This window comes from Podarcis vaucheri (assembly GCF_965113315.1).
Source record: "Podarcis vaucheri genome assembly, chromosome: 6".
Classification (NCBI taxonomy): domain Eukaryota; kingdom Metazoa; phylum Chordata; class Lepidosauria; order Squamata; family Lacertidae; genus Podarcis; species Podarcis vaucheri.
The window spans coordinates 32,925,910-32,952,804 of NC_138764.1; the positions used below are offsets into that span (position 1 = coordinate 32,925,910).

Genomic DNA, 26,895 nt, shown 5'->3' on the forward strand with positions numbered 1-26,895 from the left:
TCTAGCGCTCAGTGTTCCTAATCAATGTAGGACACTGTACACTCAGCAGAATCTTTGGCATTCTGACTTCACAGTGCTACTCAAATTCTAGAATTTGTTTAAGAGAGCATTTTTCCACAAGGACAATGGCTATATACTGTAGAAGTCAGCTTTTATCCAAGTAACAACATATCTTAATGAAAATCAGTCACACCGGCTGTTTATTTTTTTTATTTTTAAAAAAATACTTTATGCAATGAAACATCACCACAATCCTGGCATTTTGATCCTATACTGCACACATTTACTCAGAATTAAACCCCTCTCTGTTCAACGGGCTTACTTCAAGGTAAGATTGCAGAGGATTGCATAGAACTGTAGAGTTGCAAGGGACCACACAAGTCACCTAGTCCAACCCCCTGCAATGCAGGAATATTTTGCCCAATGAGGGTCTTGAGCCCAGAACCCTGAGATTAAGAATCTTGTGCACTACTGACTGAGCTACCAAGTGTACCTTGCAGTCCAGTCCTATGCATGTTTATTAAGGAGTAAGTCACATCCAGTTTACTCACAAATAAATGGGCATCAGATTACAATCTATTCTCCGGGCACATTAACCCAAAGATACTGAATTTATGGGGATGTTATACTTGCCTCTCTAAGCAAATGTGCACCATCTATTCTTGTCCCAAGCAATGATCCCAACTTGTCCAAGGAGGGGCGTATGCTAGGGGCCAAGTCAATGGACACCAGCACTAATCCTGTTCCCAAATGTAGGAGCAAAGTCAGTGCCTAATTCAGCAGCATCAGGTAAAACAGAGATCGACCTCCCAGAGAGAAAGAAGCTAAGCTTAGACTTGAATATTACTTTGACAACTAATAAATCCAGAATGAACCTTAAACAGGACTGCAGCTTCCTTTGAGCAGCGGGTCCCACTCTTGATGGGTAAGTGGCTGGTGGGGGTGGGGCACTGAGGTTGTGTTATGGCAGGAGTAGGGAACCTTTGGCCTTCCCGTTCATAGAACCATAGAGTTCGAAGGGACCTAGAGGAACATCTAGTCCAACTCTCCCTGCAATGCTGAACTTAAACTCCCTTCATCCTTTGACACTGGCCATTCTTGCCAGGTCGATAGGAGTTGTAATTCAGCAACTTCTGGAAGGCCAAAATGTTCCACACTCCCGTATTATGGCCTCCAAGTGGGATTCTCAAGGAATTGTGACCTCTTGGGTTCCTGCGGCGCTGGAACGCTCAAGGAAGCAGGGATGGCAAAGTGTGATTCAGAGGGGTACATCTCCCCCTAGTCCATGCCCTCTACCCCTTGATGATGGGGTCAGAGTCATTGCTTTCTTGAATACCTCTTCCTCCCCAGAAAATAGACAACAATTTTATTTTGCCATTTAATCAAGACATATATTTCACTGTTGTGATGATCTGTATGTTAGTGGGAGATATGGGTGGAAGCGTTATTCCACTGGTGTAGCTTCATCTCTGCCAACAAAGCTGCACTTCTGCTGCTTCCTAAGGTCACTCAGTGAATCTCCACTACAGAATTGCATCCTTAATCCCAGATAAGTGTGCATAGGACCGCTGCCTTAAATTTACCAGAGCGCACCATTCTCCTTTGACACAGAAGTAACATTTTACAAATGAGGTGTGAAACCACTGCTAATTCACTTGCGGTTACATAAAGCCTGTCATGAACTGCCTGCTCAATTGTATTTACTGGTGATGTAAGAGGCTTGTGCTGTGACACATATGAGGATAGAAGTGTAATTTTATTCACCCATCAGTAAACCTCTTGTTGTTTTTCTCTGTCGTGCATTGTGACTAATCATCCTAATGTCTATTATTAATGGAGAATTGCTGGAGTGAAAGCAAAGCCCACATCTGCTTTGAAAGGAATGCAGCTATTTAGGATTTGCATCAGAGTCACTTTGAAAGCATGGATGACAGATGCCCAGCAGTGTCGCCCAGTGAATTCAAATAAAGGCAAATCAGAGACCAACATAGAACCACGGAAGCCACTTAATAGTGGAGTATTAGGGTTTTACTAGTTTGTTTCATTGTATTTATTCTAAAAATATATATTCTGCGTTTCAGGACAAGTATCCCCAACAAACTGGCATACAAAGCCAGTCGTAAAGACTTTAAAAGCAACAATTTTAAATCAACAGTAAGATCATGCCCCTTTATAAGAAGCAGTAAAAACATCAGTAAGGTGCAGCTAAGGGATCCCCGTGTTTTTTTAGTGTACACTGTTAACTGAGAAGATACCAGTTGATGATGTGTGCCTTGCAACCTTTTTTTGGTGAAACCTGGGCTGGAACTGCTCCAGACTTTGGTGAAACGGAATACTGGTTAAATTCTCTTAACATTACAGTGATGATTATAGAATCATCAAGTCGGATGGGACCCCCAAAGGTCATTGGTCCAACCCTCCACAATGTAAGAATCTAAATTTGCTATCTGTTGGTGCTAGAGCCACTCGCTTCTGGATTTTCCCCCTTGGCGTTTTGATAAAAGAATTAGCAGTGATTTTGCGTATTATGTGGCTGACCAGCAATGACTAGAAGTCCTACTCGGAGCAACCCCCATGGAAATGGATGACCTAAGTTTGTCATGTTCATTAATTTCAATGGAGCTACTCTGAGTAGGATTAGCATTGGCAACAAACCAATAAGTTTATATTTCAGACTGAAGTTACTGCCGCAGAATCATTTTATTAAATAAGAACAGAGCATACTCGTTGGGAGAAATACTCATTGCATGGTCATAACATTTATTTCTATGGCTCATAATTCTGAATCCCATCACCCCCTGCTCGATTTAAACCCCTTAGGCTGTTATCATGCTTTGATTGGATAGAATATTACCTGACATTTTATTTCTAAGTCAATTGGCAAGTGTCTTGTACTGTGTTTTTTAAACTACTGAAACAAAACAGCCCACCAGAAGATCTGCAGACCTAATTTAAAACTCCTACTCTCTTCCACAGGCTCATTGCATGGTATTACCCGAAAGTATAATATGAAACACAATTATACATCAGGAAGTGAAAAGCAGAAAAAGAATAGAGAAAGATAAGAGCATGAAGAAGAACAGATACGTTTATTGCCTTTTTGAAAACTTGCTCTTCGGGGTCATGTTGCATCAGAGACAATGGAAGAATCAAGCTGTAGCAGCAGCAGGTATTGAAGATGTAAAAACAAGTGAAAGACTGGACCTCAACTTCCTGCAAAAGATGTGACAGATTCAGTCACTTTTGAAGGTAAAGATGGTGTGGAAAATGCAACTAAGTGATGAAAAATGTACTCCAGTCAAAATAGAAGACAGCATATATTTTAGAGAGGTTCGTTACATTAGCGACATCGCTTTGTAGCCTCATTCTCTTTCATCAGATATGAATGCAACTGATAAAAGATCATTCAACACCCTTAAAAGAGTCAAAAATTACTTACATTCTGCTATATCTCAAGAGCATTTAATGAGTTTAGCAATTTTAGCAATTGAAAGTTCTGCATAGAAAGATGTAAAATATGACAAGTTAATTGACAATTTTGTGCAAAGGAAGTGTAGAAGAAAACATGTATAAATTTTATATCTATAAATATTTCATGTAAATCATTGAATTTTCATCCATATTGTTCCTTTAAATAAAGTTCATTTTCAAGTGAATAGAAGTGTTTTCTTTTCTCTCTATATACATATATCATTAATTAGAAACAAAAAATACCATTTAATAGCAACATGTTATTAACTCCATCATATTTTCAGCTCCCTAAAAGGGTTGTGCACAAGACCCAATGAATCATATACCCACCACTGATCCCGAAGGACTTTTTCCATTATGATTTAATATTAAATCTAAATACTCTGATGAAACTGGTTTGCGTGACATGGGTGTCCAGTCTTCAACACACACCGCTTGTTTGCACTGCACTCCTAGAAATAATCACGGCCTCATGTACCTGGCTGTGGCCTGTTGGGAAAGTATGAGCAATAAGAACAGGAGAATAAGAGCATGGATCAGAACCAAAGGCCCATTCAGTCCAGTATGCAGCCCCACAGTGGTCAACCAGAGACCTGTGAGAAACCCACAAACCAAACATGAGGGCAATAACCCTCTCTGCCTCCTGTTTCCCAGCATATTCCTTCTGATCCTCGATGCCATAAATGGCCATTGTGACTAGTAGTCCTCTGTAGCCTTATCCTCCAGGAATTTCTCTAATCCCTTTCTAAAACCATCCAAGCTGGCAGCCCTCGGGACATCTTGCGGTAGCAAATCCCATACTTTAACTATGTGCTGAGAAGAAGGGCTTCCTTTTAAGAAGGAAGTTACCTGAGAACTATGGAACTCTCTCCCTCCCGTAAGAGGCAAGCAGCGACCACTGACTTGGATGGCTTTAAAAGGGGCTTGGACGAATTTATGGAGGATACAGCTAACCATGGCTACTTACTGGCCGTGATGGCTTTGCTCTGCCTCCACAGAGGCAGCATGCTTCTGTATACCAGTGGCTGGGGGGGGGGGGACAGCAGGAGGAAAGAGTGCTCTTAGGCTCAGGTCCTGCTCACATGGGGTATCTGGTTGGTCATGGGAAGAATGACCAACTGGGCTAGATGGACCATTGGCCTGACTCTCCTGATGTCCCTTACTTTGATAAAGTTCTCCCCATATGTGTAGCTGTGTGTGTGTGCTTGTGCAGCTGGGGGGAAATGCAGAGCACTCTAAACATCCCCAGGGGCAACCTTCTATAATAATAATAATAGTAATAATAATAATAATAACTTGTTTATACCCCGCCTATCTGGCTGGGTCAGGGACGCGGACTTATAAAAAATATTGGGGGGGCCGGGAAAGCTCGTGAAATGTAAATAAGCTCATGAATATGCAAATAAGCTCATGAATATGCAAATGAAGTGGCGCCGCCCCCTCGTGAGCGAATAGGGGAGAGCGTGCTGCTGCCTATTAATCAGCTCCGGAACAGCTGATATGCGGGAAACCTGGGGCTAGAGGCAGAAGCCCCCGCCCCCGGGGATTCCCCTGTTCTCGCGGGGGACGGCCGGGGCTCTCCAGCTAGGGCGCGCGGCTGGCTGGCTGGCTGGGGAGGGAGCAGGTGGGGAGGAGGCGGGGGACGGCAGCAAGGGCGCCCGAGATTATTGGGGGGGCTGAGCCCCCCCAAAAATTTTTTTGAGGGGGCTCAAGCCCCCTCAAGCCCCATGGAGTCGGCGCCTATGGGCTGGGTTTCCCCAGCCACTCTGGGTGGCTCCCAACAGAATTAATAGAACATCAAACATTAAAAACTTTCCTAAACAGGGCTGCTGTCAGATGTCTTCTAAAAGCCAGATAGTTAATTTCTTTGACATCTGGCGGGAGGGCGTTCTACAGGGCGGGTGCCACTACCAAGAAGGCCCTCTGCCTGGTTCCCTGTAGTTTCACTTCTTGCCGCCGTGAGGGAACTGCCAGAAGGCCCTTGGCGCTGGATCTCAGTGTCCGGGCTGAACGATGGGGGTGGAGATGCTACTTCAGGTATACTGGACTGAGGCCGTTTAAGGCTCTAAAGGTGAGCACCAACACTTTGAATTGTGCTCAGAAACATCCTGGGAGCCAATGTAGGTCTTTCAGGACCGGTGTTATATGGTTTGGGCGGCCACTCCCAGTCACCAGTCCAGCTGCCGCATTCTGATTAGTTGGTGTTTCCAGGTCACCTTCAAAGGTAGCCCCATGTAGAGCGTAGTTCAAGCCAGGAAACACCGCTTCACCACCAGCAATGTTGTTGTTTAGTTGTTTAGTCGTGTCTGACTCTTCATGACCCCCTGGACCAGAGCATGCCAGGCACTCTTGTCTTCCACTGCCTCCCACAGTTTGGTCAAACTCATGCTGGTAGCTTCGAGAACACTGTCCAACCATCTCGTCCTCTGTCGTCCCCTTCTTCTTGTGCCCTCCATCTTTCCCAACATCAGGGTCTTTTCCAGGGAGTTTTCTCTTCTCATGAGGTGGCCAAAGTGTTGGAGCCTCAGCTTCAGGATCTGTCCTTCCAGTGAGCACTCAGGGCTGATTTCCTTAAGAATTGAGAGGTTTGATCTTCTTGCAGTCCATGGGACTCTCAAGAGTCTCCTTCAGCACCATAATTCAAAAGCATCGATTCTAGCTAGGCGGGGAATGGGCAAGGGTTCCTAAACTTAGGACACACATAGGGGTGCCAACTGGAATAAAATATTTTTTTTGGGGGGAGGTAAGTCTCATCGCTCAAATGCACACTATCATTTGAATGGCAATGCTCAGGGTGGGGAAATCAAATATTTTATTGGGGCTCTGGATGCTTAAAGGACCTGATCCCCCAGGACTTGGCTCCTATCACCCTCCCACCCAGGGCCACTGCCGCACTCGAGGGCGATGCGGCTGCCCGGCAGGGGAGATTCGGGGCTGCGCGCCACGTCGCCGCCCTCCGCCACCGGAAGCCTCCCCGCCCCCGCCCCGACGCTGAGGGGGAGAGAAAAGAGGAGGCGCCACCGGGCGGGTGTCGGCGGCAGAAGCGGCGCCTCCTAGCGTCCCTCAAGTCCCTTGAAGGCTGAGGAGAAAAAGCCGCCCTCCTTCCCTCGCGCCGCCCGCCTTCTGACAGTTGCCAAGCGGGGCGGGGTCGGGAGAGCCGTTGCCGCCTCCCCTCCCTCCCCCCGGACTCGGGCACGTTTCGTTGCCTCGTCGGCGGTGGCAGAAGCAGGCCGGCGGCCCCCTCGGCCCCCTCAGCGCCGGGCGGACGCAGGGGAGAGCGGGCGCCTCTCTCGCCGCCCTCCTCCGGGGACTCCGCCGCGGCCCGCTGCGGGGATGTGCCATCCTTTACCATGGCGAGGAGGCTCTTCGCGGGGGCCTGGCTCAGGAAGCCCTATTACGGCCAGGTGAGGCCGGAGACCGGGGTCAGGAGAAGGGGCTGCGGCGGGTCGAGGAGGAGGAGGAGGAAGGCGGCGTCGGCCGCAGCGCCGGAGGGGAGGGAGGGAGCGAGCGAGGCCGGCAGGTGCGCGAGGCGGGGGCGGCGCACCTGGGCGGGAGGAGGAGGAGGAGGCGCGCGGGGCTCCGTTCCCACGGGAAGCAGGGGAACGCGTGTTAGGTCTGTCGCCGCTCAACGAACCCACCACCCTTTTCCTTCCCACCCCTTAACAAGCCTACCTACGCGGGTGCCAACTTCAATAAAATAATTGATTTTTGGATTGGGGGGGGGCAGGTAAGCCCTGTCCCGCATAATCGATCCCATGTCACGAGCTGTTGTGCCACACTGTTGGCATGGCGATGCCCAAAAACTTGGGGGGCGAGGGGGGGGGTCTGGCGCCCTCATAGATCTATAGATATATTGGGGGGGAGGGAAACCCCCTCCAGGAGTTGGCTCCTATGCCAACCTTCCAGGCGTTGTAATGGAGAGATGGAGGTAGTAACATAGGAGCCAACTCCTAGGGGCCTGAGGACCCTTTGTGCGACCCCCCCCCCAATAAAATATTTGAGCGGGCCACCGACCCAAAAGTTGATGGGCATTGCCATTCAAATGGGGTATGTGTGCCAAGTCTGTGATTGTGTGAAGCAGGGATTTACTTCTCCCCCCCCCCCAATATTTTATTAATGTTAGCGCCCCTGGTTGGCCATTTGCGGCTCTTGCTTGCCCAAGCTTTCTCCACTCTTCCGCTTCTCCTCCCTCCCACTCACTCCTTCCCAGTCCCTGCTGTTTTTGGAGCGTTTTTTGCTTAAGCTGGTGGTTCCGGGGCTCCTCAGTGGTTCTGGGGTCCTCCCTATGTAACTTGAATTTTTTGAGTTTGCGCAATGAATTTTGTACCGTTTTTCCAGATTTCAGATGTACCCGGCTGGTTTCTCACCTCCGCAGTTCAACAGTTTGAATCTATATTATATATATAAATTCAACAACAATTTATATGCCACTTGATTTTAGGAAAGCCTCTATGCAGTTTACAGAAAGATATTACACTGAAAGGCTGCAGCTTCATGTCAGCTGCAAGATAAGACACAATGTTAAAAGGCAGAAAATGTGCTTTAGAAAGTGTTAATCTTGTTAGAGAGGCTAATACAGAAACAGCCAGATGTACTAGTTTTACGCATGTTCATCTGCCTTTGGTTATGTACTAGTTCTTTGAGAGCACAAGTGAGAAGAATACTGTTGCAGTCATGTCCTGCCTATGGACTTCCTGTATAAATTTTGTTGGTTGTTGTGAGAATGGGATACTGGCCTGATCCAGCAGGACTCTTTGACAGTCATATGTATGTATGTATGTGTGTTATGTATAAATCTGTATCAGAATAACTGTGGAGGAAATACTGTGATTTTTATCACACATCCATGTACTTCACTTATCTAACCTAGCCCCTAACCTCCCTGGGGGAGAGCATTTCACAGGCAGGGAACCACCACAGAGAAGGCCTGTTCTTGGGTTGCCAACCTCCAGCCTCTCATGGAGGAGGAACATGAAGAAGGGCCTCAGATGATAGTCACAAGGTCTGGGGTGGTTCATATGGGGAGAGGCGATCCCTGATGTATTGTGGTCCTGAGTCATTTAAGGCTTTATAGGTCAAAACCAGCACTTTGAATTGGGCCTGGAAACTAATTGGAAGCTAGTGTATTCAGGCCAGGATTGGTGTTATATGCTCAAACCATTTTGGCCAAGTGAGCAACCTGGCCGGTGAAGTTTCTGAACCATCTTCAGAGGCAGCCCTTGTATAACATGCTGCAGTAATCTAACCTAGATGTTACCAGAGCACAGACAACAGAAGTTAGGCTATCCCTGTCCAGATCGGGACACAGCTAGGCTACCAGCTGAAACTGATGGAAGACACTCTGTGTCACTGAGGGCACCTGAGCCTCAAGTCATAGCAATGGACCCCGAATTACCCCCAAGCTACATACTCACTGATTCAGAGGGAGTGTAACCTCATCAAGAACAAGCAAACTCCCATTCATCTGGTCTAGGGAACCACCCACAAACGGTTCCTCAGTCTTATCAGCATTGAACTTCATTTTGTTGGCTCTCTTCCAGTCCATTACCAAGGCAACACAACACTCCACTGCCACACCAGCAGATGTAAAGGAGAAGTGTGTCATCAGCATATTGCTGACAACTTACTCCAAAACTTCAGATGACCCCACTCAGCAATTTCATGTAGTTGTTATAAGTGATAAAATTGAACCTTGAGGGACCCCACATTGAAGGCTCCATGGGGCTGAAGAGCACTCCCCAAGCATCACCCTCTAGAAATGACCATCCAATTAGGACCTGAATCATTACAAAGTGGTGCCACCCACCCCTAACTTGGACATCCACTCCAGAAGGATACCATAGTCGATGCTGTTGAAGCTGCTGAGAGGTCAAGGAGAATTAACAAGGATACATAGGTCAGCATAAAGGAAGATCGAAGCAGTTTCTGTGCCAAAACCAGGCCTAAACTCCTATTGAAATGGATCTAGAAAATCAGTTTCCTCCAAGAGGACCGGCCCAAGAAAAAGAGATTGGCAACTGGCCAGTAATTACTTAGATTTTCCAAATCCAGGGAGGGTTTCTCAAGGAGTGGTTTTACTACTGCCTCCTTCAAGCAGGCAGGGACCACCCCCTCTCACAAGAAGGCATTAATCACCTCCCTGGCCCTGCCAGCTGTCCCATCCCTACCAATTTTTAACAGCCAAGAGGGGAAGGGTCCAGAGCGCAAGTGATCGCATTAACTGAGCCAAGCACCTTGTCCACAGCCTCAAGCCTTGCTAACGGAATCTCATCCAATATAACAATACTAGACAGTTCTCTGGTTTCATCTGCTATAACACTGGAGTCAAGAGCCTGGTGGGTGCAAGCTGTTTTATCCTCAAAATGCTTTGCAAACAGGTAACAGTGAGCTGACACCAGTTCAGTCACCTCCTTTAGACCAGACTGTAATTGAGGATGCAATGGAGGCAGCAAAGTATCCTACAAAGAATAATAACTTCCTCCAAGGAAATTAAAGTTCTTAACCATATTCTCTTGAATGAAGAATACCAGTCATTCCCGGAAGTTGTGTGTTTGATTTAATTCATCCAATGTGCTGTGTATTATTATTTTTTAAAAATGTTTCCTACATGTTATGCACAATTCTCTGCTTAGGCACTGCAGACAGTTACCCCAGTGTTTTAAGTGAAATGCTTGTTTTATCGGTATTTTTGTAACATGGTCAGTGTGGTGTCTGCTTCCACTTTGATTTTTTTAAAATTAGTATTTATATTGATTAAAACCTATATGGCACAAATGAAATATTGTTCCTTTGCCAACCTGTTGGTCCCTGGGTGTTTTGGACTATGATTCCTATCAACCCCAGGCAGCATGGTGCTGGCTCCATTGATAGGAGATATATTCTAAAATATTTGGAGGGCACCAAGTTCGTGATGGTGTCTTGAAGGTGTCTTGAAGGAAGCAGCTAAAGGCTGGTATAAACTGAGCTGGTATAAACTGAGAAGAGATTGGTTTGTTCCTTTGGATGGTGAAGTGAGGATAGAACTTCAGGTATCTTGTTGGTTCATCTGCAATTTTTAAAATATATTTTTAAAATGTATTTTAATTCTCTGTGTTGTAAAGCAGAGAATTGTGTACATTTGGGGGGTGTCTTTTAAAAGAAGCACAAGAAGTTGGAAGAATTGCTTCCTGGAAAGACTGGTGCTTTTCATTGTCCAAGCTGGAAACTTGAACAACTTCATTGATTAGGAATGTATCCCAAGCAGTCAGAAGTTACTCATTTGAAGGCACTTCAGTGATACTTTATTGAACCGGGTGTTTTACTGGTGATCTGTATCTGTTGGTATTTTTTTGCTATTTTGCATTTTTGTACATGGTTGAAAACTTATATTAGTACAATAGAGCTACTTTGGATAAAATTGGGGCTCTTTGTTGTGCAGACTTTTAGGGAGGCAAAAGCAAGGAAGAGCAGCATAGTCTTTGTCCTTAGTTTGCCTTGTGTTTTCAAATAACTATCTAGTAGCAACATGGAACACAGAAGGGGTTAATGATTAGGAAGCCTGTTAACTGTATTCTGTTTTATTTTTATTTAAAGGGTATACTCTGCCCTTCAGTAAAAAATAAATAAATATCAAGGTAGCTTACAAAGAAATCAAGATTATGATAACAAAGGCAACATCATTAAACATTTCAGCCAGTATTTAAACTAATTTTGGTTAGGGTACATTGGGAGAGAGCTGTGCAAACATTCTGCTAAACAGAGTGATGTGGCTGCTTGCAAGGTCAGACAAATGTAACTCTCTGTCTAAGGTCAAGATACTTCAATATTTTATCTTTGTGTATGTGTGTAAGTCTGTCCTAAAAATAAACAGCATTAACAGGGATCTATATTTTGCTCTGGGCAAGAACTATATCTTGTTTCTGTATCAGATGCTTCTCACTCAGTGTGTGTTCATGTATATTTGCATATGGTGTAGGCAGCATAGAATATAATTTTATCACTGAGCACATGCATTTTCCCATTTGTAAAGCAGAGGAAATTGCCTTGTTTCTTATTGTGGTGAAACATAACACCTGCAAAGTATAGGTACCGTATTTTTCGCTCTATAACACGCACTCAACCATAACATGCACGTAGTTTTTAGAGGAGGAAAATCCGTAGGCATGCCACCCGTAGGCATTCCCTCCATAACACGCACAGACATTTCCCCTTACTTTTTAGGAGGAAAAAAGTGAGTGTCATGGTGCAAAAATACGGTATATTACAGTTGTGCCTTTGTCCTACATTTCTGCTTCATAGGTTGCTCTTCTTCAAACATAAATTGTAAGCCTTTCCCCAACACAATCCAACACAATTGCATCTCCATCCTGCCCCTTTCTTCTAGCTTGTCCTCAAATCTTTGTGTCCTTGGAATAGTTCCAAGCCCCATCGTTTTCCTCCTCCACAAGTAATTCTAGAAGCTATCTGATTCAATGAAGCACATTGCAGCATCATTGTTCAGTTCCAGTACTTCAATATGCTTCCACATTCAAACACTTGTTAGAGATTTATAATTGACAAATGCATATGGTGCCATATTTGTAAGCTGCTTTCTATAATACATACATTTCTGATGTATCCAGTTAGCATCTTAATCTTATTCTAATTTAGTACATATTCTAACTTAGTTCTATAACTTTAGTGACCCCCCCCCCAAAAGGAACAGAGTATAAAATAAAGTAAGGAGTCTTTTTTTTTTTTTTTTTTTTGAGGAAGGGAAAGCAACTTTTAAACTACACAGAGCTGCTCTTAGGAATGTTGTTTTCAAAAGACATCATGATACAGTTGCCTTGTGTTTGCTTTGTGTGGATGTTAAAAACATGGTTAATAGAAATAACGACTGACATCTTTTATGACAACAAAATTATATGGAGAACACTAATGTTTTTTGATTTGTTTACCTGCGGTTGAAGATCTGACATCTTCACTTCTAGAACTTTGTTTATAGTAGATGAAGTTTGCTGCCATACCCTTGTATTGCCTTGACAAAGAGAGGAAGGAAGAGAGTTGTTGTGGGGGTTTTTAAAAAAAGACTTACATGCTTTAAGTGTTATAGGGATCTCCACTCTCATGGGTTAGTAAGCCTTGTAGGAGGGCTGATGGCTCCCTCTTAAAAATGTTTAAGAGCTTAGGAGGTAGCCTCTAGAATGGGTACTTGCTGTACTGGCTTCTCTCTTGGCATTTAATTTCTGTCTTCTGCCTTCAATGTAATTAGGGGGTGTGCTGGCACTGAGTTTAACTGTGGCTGCATGTGGTTAAGATTCCCATTTAATCTGGATTTTAAATCTCATGGGCTTCTGTAAAAACACTGAAGCTAGAAATCCACAGGAAGCCACATATTTCAATTACTTGATTTGGTTATTTGGCCAAACTACAATATTAATTGCCGGAAATTTGATAGAACTGTTAGTTTAGAATTACTGTTCATGCTCTGTGCAAAACAAACATGATAAACAGGTGATAAAACACTTTTTTATTTTACCAGACCCTGTTTTACTTAAAACTAGCCTTGTAATTACAGCTTGTCTGGGAAAGCAGAATTTCCCTAACCCCGTGAGTGGCAACTGAATAAGCATGTCCGTCTCCTGCCACCATCTGCTTCCTTGTGCTGCTCCTGGCAACCACAGCAGAATTGTTGTGTGTGTTCCTTAGCCATGCCATGGGACTTGACTTGTTGGCTATCCCTTATTTCAGAGAGAAAGCCAAGACTTGCTGTATTCAGAAATCTCTGCTGTGTTTTCCCTGGTTGTGGTAGTGAGGGGGAAAGGGGTGATTATGAAGCTCCCTGGCTGCACCTTTTTCTGGTTCCTGGCAGCAGGACAAATCTTGTATGCAACAGGGAAGGCAGAAGATGAAGGATCTGGGGAACTAAAGCAAGGAGATATGGAACAGCAGAAGGCTGCTTTAAACTTCTTTTGTAGCCCATTAATATTAAAATACAATAGCTCAAAGCTCTGCATCTTATTCATCATCATCTCTGACTAGGTCTGTTTCTAGTATCAATGTGCTCTGGAACCTTTCCAGGCTCAACTTTTGCCAGAAATTGTGCTGTTTGAGATGCATCTCACATGGTGAATAACTAATTACCATGCAGTTCACACTGTTTAACAGAATATTGACTCTGTAAATGCCTTGCTAGGTGTCGTCATTTGCATTTTTTCTTTCTGTGGTTTTTGGTTCATTTCCAAGAGGATTAGTGGGAATGAGAAAGGCAATAAGGGAAAGAAAATCATTTGCTAGCTCTGAAACAATTTTATTCTGATGTCACAGTCCCCCCCCAAAAAAAAATGCTTGTTATTTTACTTTGACTTAGCATACTAGTTAAAGCTTTGTGGGGAACTGATGCAGAGTTGGCTTGTATATCTGTAAATAACCTCTTATCACTTAACAAAGTCATTTTCTTTAGTATTCGTAGATTTACACATTTATATTGAACATCTAATTATTTTAAGGTCACATCAGTGGAAGTGCATTTTGCCAGCTCGTTTCCATGACACCTCCTGGATATTTTAATTTGTTTTGTTTTTCATAATTTTTATTAGCAAACAGAAAAGTTTCACAGTACTCTTAGTTACATTTAATTACAATGTGCATTAGATCTTTGTGTCAAGAAAGATTATATGAAAGTGAAGGAAAGGAAAGGCATTTCAACATCCTAGAGAAAATAAGAATTTGACTTAAACAATTATAAAGCTATTACTTATTATAGTCTTTTTAAAGTATTTATAATTAACATAGTACAGTGGTGCCTCGGGTTAAGTACTTAATTCGTTCCGGAGGTCCGTACTTAACCTGAAACTGTTCTTAACCTGAAGCACCACTTTAGCTAATGGGGCCTCCTGCTGCTGCCGTGCCACCGGAGCACAATTTCTGTTCTGATCCTGAAGCAAAGTTCTTAACTTGAAGCACTATTTCTGGGTTAACAGAGTCTGTAACCTGAAGCGTATGTAACCCGAGGTACCACTGTATAGTCTTTGAATCATTTGAAAAGAAAACTGTTATATTCACATTAATGTAGAAATGTAAGAAAAGAAGTCATCAACCATATCAAAAAACATTTTTGTGGGGCAGTTTGTCTGGTTATTTAGAGTCCAGAATGCAATGGCCAGAAAGTGACCTCGGGTGGCTAGCTGTACTAGTTTCCAGTTACTTGGAGCGTCTGAAGGTGCTTTTTCTGTACTCTTAAAATAATGACATTGTTTGAACTCTGGTCACGTGCAGAAATATAGGAAGCTACCTTATACCATATCGGACGGTTGGTCCATGTAGCTCAGCATTGCCTACACACTGACTGGCAACAGCTCTCCAAGATTTGAGGCAGGGTTCCCTCCCAGCCTTAGCTGGAGATGCTAGGGATTAAACCTGGAACCTTCTACATGTGAAGGAGATGCTCTCCCTCTGAGTTATTGTAATCTACCATATGCCCTCCCCACACAAGCGTCATCAGGATTGTCTGTGAGGAGCCTTGGCTATGGGTGTCCCATCTATCACAAGGTCAGAGCCTCTTTAGCAGCAGCTTCCTGCTTAAAGAAACCCCTGCCCAGTAAGTCTGCCTTTCTATATTGAGGACATTGGTAAAAATAGACCTTTATAAGAATTTGGGTTTATTCTAAATTATGATGGGTTTCACTGGCTGTTGATGCTATCTGCTGCTAATTAGTTGAATTTATTTCAATGGATTTTATTGGCTGGTAACTTTGACATTGTAGCTTTTAACTTTCAAAGCACACTGGGAAGTAGAATATAAATAAATGAAGTCTTGTGATACTGGCAAACGTGAAATTCTCTGTATTAGTAATACTATTGGCTATAACTTTAATTGTGCCATAAATGTGATTTTCAGTAGGCTTTTTACACACAGTAAATGCTATGCTGAGAGTTTTCTTTAGCAGTATCTGTTTTTCTAATGTTAAGAAATAAACATTCTGTCTAATTCTTGTTGATATGCACTTAATAGGCTTGAGTTTAGTCTGCAGTTTTATTGCTCATTCTTGCATGCCATAGATAGCAGTTGAGTCTTTAATCTGACTTCCTTCATAACTTTCTTTTGTGGGGAAAGGGAATACAGTCTGGTGTTTGGAGATTACTGTTCTGGTTATTATGGGTTAATTTCCTTTCGCCATAAAGCCTCTTCTGATGCTGGACCAATTCATTTTCTGGAGGAAGTACCTTCCCTGTGATATCTTTGTAGGTGAAGGCAATGAAAAGTAGATAAGAAATATTTTAAATAAATGATAAACAAGAAGGATGCAAACAATATATTTAGCTTGTTGAATTCCATGTTTTGCCAGTGAGCCCTGCTTTGCACATAAAAATGGCTTGATCCATCATACTTTTTTTCCAGCAGTGGCCAGTTGACTATCTCCTAGACCCCATAAAAATAACTAGGGCACACTGGTGATAGCTTTTCTATGATTGCTCATAAGTGTTCGGCCTCATTGTCTGTGGAGGTTTGGCGCCTACTAAGATTTATATCCAATATATCAATTTCAGTAACTCATATTTAGTACAAAACCAAATCCAAGACACACAAATATAAGCCAAAATTAGACTATACAATAAGAGAAAACAGGTCCATCAACTTCCTGGAAATTCTTCCTTTTTTAAATGTCTGTGCATATGAATTGATAATCTCTAAGTGTCCCTATTTTCCAGGGATGCCCCTAATTTAGAGAAGCCATCCCGGTCTCTGATTTGATCCCAGAATGTCCCACTTTTCCTTAGCATGTCTCTATTGGAGAAATGTTGGAGGGTACGGAGTTATCCGACCCCTGAGCCATCTGAAGGCAATCCTGTATAGGGAAGGTTTTTTTTAATGTTATTGTTTTATTATATTATTATATATGCTGGAAGCCGCCCAGAGTGGCTGGGGCAACCCAGTAAGATGTGTGGGGTATAAATAGTAAAGTTATCATTATGGAATGGGACGCCCCTATTTTCACTGAAGAAATGTTGGAGGGTATGTGAATGCCGTCCATGTCATGGGTTGTGAGTAGACTTCCGCTCTCCTGTTTTGTAACTTCTCTCTTCTCATTTCCCTGCTTTCACAATGCTGCATATTGTTAAATTTCAGCCAGTTGTATAAATGTAAATCTAAGACTATGCTCGATCCTTACAACAGTACATCTGGGTTAACAAAAAAGGGCATTATTAATCAGGATCTGCTGTCTAGTCTAGGAATGCAGCGTCACCTGTATTGTTGTCTCCAAGGAACAGCATCGGCATTACAAACAATTGCATGAAAATCCTTTTTTTTTTAAAGGCACCTTTGGAAGGAACAGAAGGAAACAGAGAAGCAGCGGGCATGGGTGCTCAACTCTTTCCCCTGCCTGTTGCACATCCACTCCTAATTCACCCTTACAACCACTCTTCCTCCCCGGCCCCCATCAGACTCCATACATGCTGTGGGTGAGGCAGTTTTGTGGGATGATTTGAAGTTGTAGCGGGGTGGTTTGAGCAGAGAATTATGGGGCAGCCCTCTCCATTTTGCTTCTTTTTGAAGTTGACATGGGGAGAGAGGGTAGTTCATTATATAATTTCACATGAAATGCCTGTTTCAGCATTAGACTTAGATGTCTGGGAATAAAGAGCAACTCTTTCTCACAATATTTTGATGGAGTAGTTTCTTTCCTCTCTTCAAAATCTACTTAAAAACCTAAGTGGTAAACCTTTAAAAGGAGCCAAAAAAGAGTGACGGCATAAGTAAGCAACGTATGGATGAATCTTACAGAGAGGGAGATACCACATTCATTCTGTGGACCAAAGTCTGCCAATGTTTTTAAAAAGGGGGAGTAGTGTAGCAAGTCTCACTTTCTTGCTGGGGGGGGGGCAGGGAGAGAAATTCATTGAAAGCCTGTGGAAGTGAGGTGTAAACACTCCAACTAGTTTACCAGGCAAAGTCAAATTTGACTCCTGTTAACTTCAAACAAACTTTTATATATGAATAATGGTGTTTTTTGTTTGTCTCTTCATATAAAGGAAACTGAAGTCTGTTTGTTCACAGGTTGGGTACAATACAGGCAGGCAAAGAATGAGTTTTCTTTTACTGACCCATCTCTGACCTGAAACTTGATTTGAAGGGATCATCTTTTAAGGATAAAAGGCAATTAGGTTTTCTTCCACATGCCTCTGATCTACACCTTCCTGAATTGGGGCTTTTGATAGTTTTGTTACTTGAGCAATAATATTGCATACCTTTTGTTTGAAAAAGTAGGCATAGCATATGCACTATATAGTAAGTGGTGAGTGAATACCTCTGAGACATATCTGGTAGCTGGCTTCCCAGGCCAATAAAGTGGGAGAGTAAAGAAATATTGGTACTGAAGCACTTTGCAAAGGGGGTTAACCTGCCACCCTTTGCATTCTTTTCAAATGTGGTATTTAATCAAAAGTAGCTTGTTACATGAATTCCAGAGCTAAACTTATGTATAGACATAGATATTGGATCATCTAAAACATTGGTAGTGCCAGCTGGCTAGTTCCTGTGTCAGGCTACTTCGAATACTGTTGTGATAGTATTATTATTATTATTATTATTATTATTATTATTACTACTACTACTACTACTACTACTACTACTACTACAGTTATAGCTCACTTTTCCACCAAGGAGCTAAAGTGGTACACATGGTTCTTCCCTTTTCCAGTGTTATCCACACAGCAACCCTGTGGCCCAAGGTCACTCAGTGAGCATCATGGCTCAGTGGGGATTTGAATCTGCATTCCCCCAAGTCCTAATCCTGATCATGATAGTACGTAAAACTTCCATTGAAAATGTGTGTGTGTGTGTGTGTGTGCGCGTGTGTGTAAAATCCTTAAATTCTTAAGTTCAGAAACTGCCATTTCTTGCTATTGCTGGTGCTGACAAGTGAGATATAAATGATAAGATACTTTCCCTACTCAGGTGAAAATAAAAGAACTACCTCTACAATTCTGTGTTATTGGTATATATCAATCTGAATGGATATTGGATTATTCTGGACCAGTTTTAACAAGTGGTGATTAATTATTACTTTCTAATTCTCCTTCCAGTTACTCCTACCTACTTCACATGGTGGTTATATGACAGGCATAGGCAAACTCGGCCCTCCAGAAGTTTTGAGACTACAATTCCCATCATCCCTGACCATTGGTCCTGTTAGCTAGGGATGATGGGAGTTGTAGTCCCAAAACATCTGGAGGGCCGAGTTTGCCTATGCCTGTTATATGAGGACAAAACTTGAACTCCCAATGGTTCACCCAGAGGTTTCTGGAGAGAACTGAAAATAAATGTAATTGAGTTTGCTTTCAATGCTGTGAAATAAAATTCTCTACTTTATTTGGATTGAAGCTAATGCCAATTTGCATTTTATTTACTACCAAAGCTATTACTTAGCACAGTGAAATTAGGTTATGCAAGATGTCATAAAATACATCCCATCCCCTCTTGTTTGTCTTTCTACCCTAAAGGTTCGCTTCTCTTACATGCGGATGAAGTATCTCTTCTTCTCCTGGCTAGGGGTATTTATTGGCAGCTGGATTATTTATGTTCAGTATTCATCTTACACAGAACTTTGTAGAGGGCATGATTGCAAGAAAATAATAGTAAGTACGTTTTTAAAACATTTTAATTATATATTATTATTATTATTATTATTATTATTATTATTATTAATATAAAATAAACCAATGTTATCTTTTGCTATTGCGTATAGTAAATAGCCTGGTGTGCTCTGGTCCATGGGGTCACGAAGAGTCAGACACGACTAAACGACTAAACAACAACAACATAGTAAATAGCACAATTTTCAGCAATTTGTTATTATGCACTACTGTGTATCAAAATGAGGTATAGGCTCAAACAATAACTTTTATTCTGTGCACTCAATATTTCTTCAGATAATTAACCCAGTTTAATATGAGAACATAGGAAGAGCCCTGCTGAATTAGGCCAAAGATTCATCTACTTCAGTGACATTTTGTCACAGTGGCCACCAGATGCCCATGGGAAGCTTTTCAATGTGACATTAGTTTCCATACTTCTGGCACCCTACAACTGGAATTCAGAATCATGTTGCCTCTAACAAGGGAGGCAGAACATAACCATCATAGCCAACAATAGCGTTGCTTCCCATGCATTTGCCTAATCTTCCTATCACTGCATCTTCTAGAAGAGCATTCAGTAATGATGTGAAAATGTTCTTTCTTATGTTTTGCTGGAAGAGAAGAAAATGGTTAAGGCAGTGGGAGCAGATGGTAGGCAAAGGGAGACTAGACAATGAAAATAGAAATAAAATGTCTGGAATCTTGAGACCAAAGGAACCTTCAAGGTGAATCAGGGTGGTTGCGTCCCTGGGATACCCGAACATTGGAGGTAGAAAATGTATTGATACTCATATAGTGGTCTTCTCTGCCATTTTTTCCAGTGTGATAAGTACAAGACTGGTGTTATTGATGGATCAGCATGTAGTAGCCTATGTACAAGACAAACTCTGTATTTTGGAAAATGTTTGTCAACCAAGCCCAACAATCAGGTATGTCTGCTCTATATTTTTGTCAAGTTCATAAGAACATTAAGCAGTGACAAATCTAGTAATTGGACAACTTTGGTATATTACTGTCAAAAGGACTTCTGAATAAAATACAGAAGAAATGCACTCAAAAATATTCATGTTATATATACTGCCTCATGATTTAAAAATGTTGGATACTGGCAGCATCATTTCTTCTAATACTGAACTTGGGTGGTAAATTTGGCAGGAAAATAATTCCACCTGAAAAATAACAGTTTCTGCATATTTAGACTACGTCAGTGTATTGAAGTTAATTCATTTGTAAATTTCAAAGAAAATTAAACTTTTTAAAACAACAACAACAGCCACCCTGTGTGTGTGTTCAGTGACTTGTAGGATTTATGGGATGTCGAAGGTGTCATTTGAAGAGTTGGGAGACTGGCCATTTTGAGCACCTTATGGTATTCTGGCTAGAGGACTAGGATTTTGGGAATTCCTCTTGTTAGCTTACACTAGTTCTATATTATACTAGAATGCTTCAAGAAAGACATATTTGCTTAGTATGCTGAGCTCCTCCAAGCCCCTCACTGTACAGCAAGAGGGCACTCAGGTTTGGCAATAGTAGCCTTAACCCTTTAACATTTTATAGCACTAGAGAGAGTGGTGACTGGGAAGTTATGGCTCCTGACAAACAGGAAAAGGGCACACACTCACCTTCCAGAAACCCCTTAGTGTGACATGTTTAAGGGTGGCTGGACCACAGAACAAAACCACCTGTTAGGATTTGGGTTCCACAGCATTTTGTTTGCCTTTTGTTACCATCTAAAAGGAGTGTGGCTAGAATGGTTTGTAATGTCATGCAGTTCTATTGCAAAAAAAAGAAATCTGAATCGCCAGCCAGTGGAGAACATTATGACCCCAACCCAGCTACTTGTGATTATCATTGAAACAGTGGGTGGTATTCAGCTAAGATTTACTTGGATTAGATCCATTAAAATTAATGAACATGACTAAGTTAGGTCCATTAATTTCTGTAAGTCTACAGTTGAATACCACCCAATGAAATGAGTTCTGTTGCTTAGTCACAGTTAAACTTTAGCTAGGTCTAGATCTTTTTATGGAATAATCTATTTTTAATATACTTTAGTAATATGTTGTAAGGCTAATGCTTCAAACTAAGGTTTGGCATTTGGATTTGCTTTACATTCAATACGTGTCTGAGCTTGTCATCACTCGTAGTTAATGGAAAGAAAATGAATATGGCCGAATTTTAAAACAGCGATTTAAATTCAATGCTGGATTAAAAGAATGCATATTTAAACTTCTGTAGATGGATTTATTTGATGCAGACTACAAAACACCCCTCCTTTCATTATTTTCTATGTAGGAACTTCAACCCTTAAAAAAAAATCTCCCCATAAAAGTGGTAGAATATAGTGCTCACTTTAAAAAGCGAGCATATCACTAAATATGCTTGTTTAGTATATCACTAAATAACCATCTGGGTGGTATAGATAGTATTTGCATTCCAGGGCAGTACATTTTGAATATCTATCACGATCAGTGCAAAATGAAGTACATAGTTGAGAAACTGAGATCCTTATACATAACATGAGTTTACTGCTAGACTACTTAAAGCTTTGAATAGCTTTTAAGTACTATGTGTCTTGTACTTTAACAGTCACATCCCTGATACACAGGCAGTTACCCTGAATCTGCCTTCTGTTCGCCCCAAAGTATTATACTGAGCAGGACTGTTATTAAGTTAAAGAAATCTTAGACCATAGTTTATCTGAGTGTTATGTGACTATTCATAGGCATATTTCTATTGTTTTAAAATCACTAGTCCTGAAGAAGAAAATGAGTGTACCATACTTTTTATGATTCATGCACCCATCTCAGTAGGCACTACTTGTCAATGGCATTCTCTTCTGTGCCTAAAAAGAACAGGGACATTTCTAAGAAATCACCTGCTGCCTGCGCTACTTTTGTTAGTACTTGTATATAAACATTAAATCTGTCCAATTAATAGAGGCACCATGCTAATGAAAGTTGTTCCATCAATTAAGCTGGAAATTTAGTCAATTCCAGAATCTCTATCTCTCCTGTGTTGTGTAGATGTATTTAGGAGCCTGGGGCAATCTACAAGGTGTAATAAAATGCCAAATGGAAGAAGTTGCTCACATTGATCTCAGAACTGAACTAGAACCGAGAAAGAAAACTATTCTGTTTGATAAACCAACTAGAGGAACTACAGTTCAGAAATTCAAGGAGATGGTCTATGGACTCTTTAAAGTGAGTATTTACTCTCACCACCTACCTCCAATGGTGGCTAGTGAGCTCAAAGTACTGGTGATGTCCCTAATCCCCTACCCACCCCCTAATTTTTACATAGGCCAGGGATTGGGAACCTTTTTGGCCCAGCAGTCCAGTTCCTGGTGATGTAAGGTGTTGGCCTGTGGAGGTGGGCTGAGGGGTTTGCTTTGCCAGGACGTTCCCTGCATAGAATCCATTGGCAAAGTGCACCAAGCAAGGCTGAACCCTCTGCTTGCCAGCTGATAAGTCGAAGTTTTGATTTGATTTGATTTATTATATTTCTATGCCTCTTTTCATCCAAATGAATCTCAAGGCTTACAAACAATAAATAGCAATAACGTGATAGAACGTAATGGAACATCACACAAATACAGCATAATCATATTGAGTAAATAACAAATCATCAGTAACACAATTACAGTCTATGGAACATTGTTAACAAAGCAACAAGTAACAAAATAAGCTGAACACATAACAAATCTATAAAGCATATATAATCAATAGAACAACATTAGCAACATTAACAAAATAGCAACCAGAAGACAAACTAAGTACTGTTAAGTTCATACACACATTCTCCACGCCCCCATGACGCATAAGTTTCAATCCAGCTGGCTGCTGAGGTCTGCTTTGCCATCATGTTTCCCATGAAGCACTGCTCGGCACAAGTGACACCCCTCTGCCTACCAGCTGATGTCACTAACTGATGGACAGGTAAGTGGGGTTTGGGAGAAATAGCCTGACTGGCCAAGATTGGCTCATGGGCCTGAGGTTCATCACCCCTAATATAGGTATTGCTTCAGGACTAGACCGCATGATGGATTATTTGAAAACCTAAAGGCCACCACATATTATAAAGTAAGTGGTAAAACTTCCATTTGGTGGGTCATTGTAAAGAGGTTTTGGAGTTCTCCTTTAAATGGATAACTGGACAAAATTCTGTCTGAAAATAAGAGCTGAGATTTTCAGATTCTTTTGTGACTGTAAAAATACCACCTCAGTTATTACAGAACAATACAATAATGCTAAAATGGCTGCACTACTTAGCACAGAGCACTGTGCAGCTCGGTAATAAACTTTGTTCCTAAATGCCTTTGAACCAGAATAGCTTCCCTAACATTACTAGAAACAGGAACTGAGAATGAGAAATACGCACCAGCATTTACAGCACTATGTTGGTTGTTACTTTTTTAAAAAAATACATAATTTTATCATATATCTTTTGTTTCTTTTTAGGCAAAACTAGGAGAGCAGGGGAATCTTCCTGAGCTGGTTAATCTCATCTTGTCTGTAGCTGATGGGAACAAAGATGGTCGAGTTTCCTTGCCAGAAGCAAAGTCAGCTTGGGCGCTTCTCCAGCTGAATGAATTTCTGCTCATGGTAATTCTCCAGGATAAAGAACATACTCCCAAACTGTTAGGTTTTTGTGGAGATCTATATGTGATGGAAAAAGTTGAATATACCTCTCTTTTTGGAATAAGCCTTCCGTGGATCATAGAACTTTTCATTCCCTCTGGATTCAGAAGAAGCATAGATCAGTGGTTTACTCCATCGTGGCCTAGAAAGGCAAAAATAGCCATAGGGCTTCTAGAATTTGTGGAAGACATTTTCCATGGACCTTATGGGAATTTCCTTATGTGCGACACGAGTGCCAAAAACCTGGGTTACAATGATAAATATGACTTAAAAATGGTGGACATGAGAAAAATAGTGCCAGAAATGAACCTGAAAGAACTAATTAAAGATCGTCACTGTGAGTCTGACCTGGATTGTGTGTATGGATCGGACTGCAGAACTGTATGTGACCAAAGTAAAATGAAATGTACTACAGAAATAATTCAGCCAAATTTGGCAAAGGTGTGCCACTTGCTCAAAGATTACCTGCTTCGTGGGGCTCCTCTGGAAATACATGAAGAGTTAGAGAAACAGCTGTACTCATGCATTGCCCTGAAAGTTTCAGCAAACCAGATGGAGATGGAGCATTCCTTGATACTCAACAACCTGAAAACTCTACTGTGGAAGAAAATATCTCATACAAATGATTCTTAGTTTCTTTTTCTCGGAAGAACATTGTTGCTGCTGTAGGAGCTGACTACTTTTTTTCAAACACAGCTTCAACGTTGAAAAAAAAATCTTTATTTAGCCTCCTCTCTCATCAATGCTCCTTCAAACACAGCCCCACCACAGTGATTTTTTTTTCCAGTTGGAAAATGTATGTTCTCTAAATATCTGCCTGGCAGAGACTACTGAAGCCATATGGCTATAACACTCCCATTAGGGAAAGAATACAGGTTACACATTATCCTCTTGCCCTTATTCACCTTTAAGATAATTTTAGAAGAGCAGAATCAAGATACTTTTCTCTCTTTTTTTAGCAAAACTTGCCTGTTGAGGAAAAAATTCACACGGTACAATTCTAGATGGCCTGTCCTACTTCTGAATACAAATCACGTTCAAGTACTTAGGCACTTCAGATACTCCCTGCATGTGAAAATGTGGCTTGTCAAAGAAAGGGTTGTAAAGTAACCTTCTTCCTGAGATGCTAGCTGTTTGCATCCTGAGAGGTTTTTGAAGCAGAGTACTGAAGAATCCCACAAGCCCAAAGAAGGCTGCAGCCCTTAAACAGTGTTGTAAGTTACTCTTTTACTTGCTGCTCCCTACCCCTTCTTCTCTTGTCACTCCCCCAAATTACAAAATGGGTTGTAGTGCTTTTAATTTTTCCTTTGAGGACTTTTTGAAAAGTGAAAGTAACTTTACAAACATTGGCCACAGGACCCACCACTACTAGAAATTAACATGGTAGAATCCAAGCTACTGTTTATAAATGAAAATAATATTTTTGAGATTGTTTACTAATTTTAGCATGGCAGAATTTGCACATTAGTGATTTTTAAGAAAGAAACTCAGTGTGACAATTGAACATGTTTTAACTGGAGGTTTTTGAAACCAGAACTTTTTGTTACATTTATACATTTGTATACACATTTACCTCATGCGTACATTGAATGTTACTAAGTTGTTGAAACTTCCTAGTTAAAAGTAGGTGTTTTCCCATGCTAGCAGTTGATTTTAAGCACCCACACATCTTGTAGTAGCAATATTTAATGACACTAAACTGATAAATTGCAATCATATGGGTCTTAATGTAAGCAGATGTGTAACTAAAGGTATTACACAGTCTGAAGGCAAAGAGTTGTGGGACACTAAAACTGAATTTTATACATGAGTTGGCAAACTCATAACTTTAGTGCAATTAATAACCCAGCTGTGGTTTGTCTGATGGTAAAACGTTAAAAACCAATCTGGCCAAAGGTAAGCATCCAGCAGCCAAATTCTGTCACATGTTTATTCTGAAGTAATTCCATTACAGTTCAGCAACTCCCAAGTGTGTCAAAATATAAGCCAAGTCCTGTCAATTTCTATGGTTAAGCATTGATATTGAAGAAACAAATATGCTTAATATTGATCTCACCCAGCTGTGTTCCTGAACCAAGTAAGCCAAAATTCTTGAATGCAAACCCATTCATCCAAACGTTGTATAAGTTAATTGCTCTGGTTTTGTGGGTCAAACTTACCATGTTACTTTGAAAATCTGAGTATTTTGAAGTAGACTCTGGAACACATTATGCAGCTTTTTCTAGAACATGTGGCAAACTGGAAGGAAATTGCATTTAATGGTCCTGAGTTGTAATGTTGCTCACATCACAAAATAGCAAAGGGAAGCAAGACAATGGTAGGGTGTATGTTTAGACCACCCACCACAGTTCTGTTTTCAGAACTGTGTGGTACTTTTAAATCTCTATTTTATATGGTCTTCTAGGGCTGGGGGCACAGTCCCCAGTTCTGAACAAATATGGAAAATTTGAACACATAGCTGTTATTTTACTTTAATTTCTTGTTGTTGACATGTTACATCAAACAATCATCCACTTCTACCTATTCAAATGACATTTGTCATTGTTTTGACAGAGCTCTCCAGCATATTCAACTTGACACTAGTTCACTCACTTCACCCTTCACTTGATTCATTGGTATTTCTGTTATAAGAGGGAGAAAATGATGAAGTCTCTTACGTTAATATGTCTCTTCATCTGGGTTTCTTGTATTTAACATGCTCTTTTGTCAACAGAACTTAAAATATTTTTCCCCCACATAATGAACATGCACTTAACAAAGCAAACCCATCTTTGTTCCCTGTACAATGTGTAAAGTGTTAATAATTTGCTCTAGAATCTTGCGCATTTTTGCCTTGTGTAAATATTTTTACTAACAATGTTCTTGCACAATGTCCACTTTGTTTTTAAATTAACAGATGTTATTTAAGAGGCAGCATTTAATATTTGCAACCACTAAACAAATCTTTTATCTTACTAGGCATATCCATGCTGGATAAACCTGAATGTCAATATTGTTAAAGTCATTGCTCAGTGGGAAAAAATATTGAGCCAAATATTTCTAGATATTTGAAATTTTCGAATAATGGAACTTGTCAGCAATGCAGTTTGTACTGTATTTCATTTTGATTGCTGTTAAATCACCATCTCCAGGAGACTTCATTTTGAATATGAATTGTTTACAATAAACTGGAATTATTTCCCCA

At 41.3% G+C, this 26,895-nt stretch overlaps 1 protein-coding gene across 3 annotated transcripts; it reads left to right on the plus strand.

Annotated features, from left to right (window-relative positions):
- The first annotated feature begins 3,657 nt into the window (after positions 1-3,657).
- Positions 3,658-26,895, plus strand: DIPK1A (divergent protein kinase domain 1A). Of its 3 annotated transcripts, none has more exons than XM_082227957.1 (5): positions 3,658-4,355; positions 18,937-19,071; positions 19,893-20,000; positions 22,098-22,274; positions 23,532-26,895. In XM_082227957.1, the coding sequence occupies exons 2-5, from the start codon at positions 18,952-18,954 to the stop codon at positions 24,342-24,344; spliced, it is 1,218 nt and encodes a 405-aa protein (XP_082084083.1). In that variant the 5' UTR covers positions 3,658-4,355; positions 18,937-18,951; the 3' UTR covers positions 24,345-26,895. The 3 variants fall into 3 exon arrangements, with proteins under 3 accessions (XP_082084083.1, XP_082084082.1, XP_082084081.1); XM_082227956.1 differs by having other exon boundaries at positions 3,659-4,348; XM_082227955.1 differs by lacking the exon at positions 3,658-4,355 and adding an exon at positions 6,671-6,875.

What these genes read in the sequence shown, in the direction of transcription:
- DIPK1A (XM_082227955.1), top strand. Translation starts at nt 6,822, where the DNA reads ATGGCGAGGAGGCTCTTCGCGGGGGCCTGGCTCAGGAAGCCCTATTAC. An exon ending in GGAAGCCCTATTACGGCCAG is followed by an intron (nt 6,876 to 18,936) that starts GTGAGGCCGGAG and finishes TCTACCCTAAAG; the next exon opens with GTTCGCTTCTCTTACATGCG. An exon ending in CAACCAAGCCCAACAATCAG is followed by an intron (nt 20,001 to 22,097) that starts GTATGTCTGCTC and finishes TGTGTTGTGTAG; the next exon opens with ATGTATTTAGGAGCCTGGGG.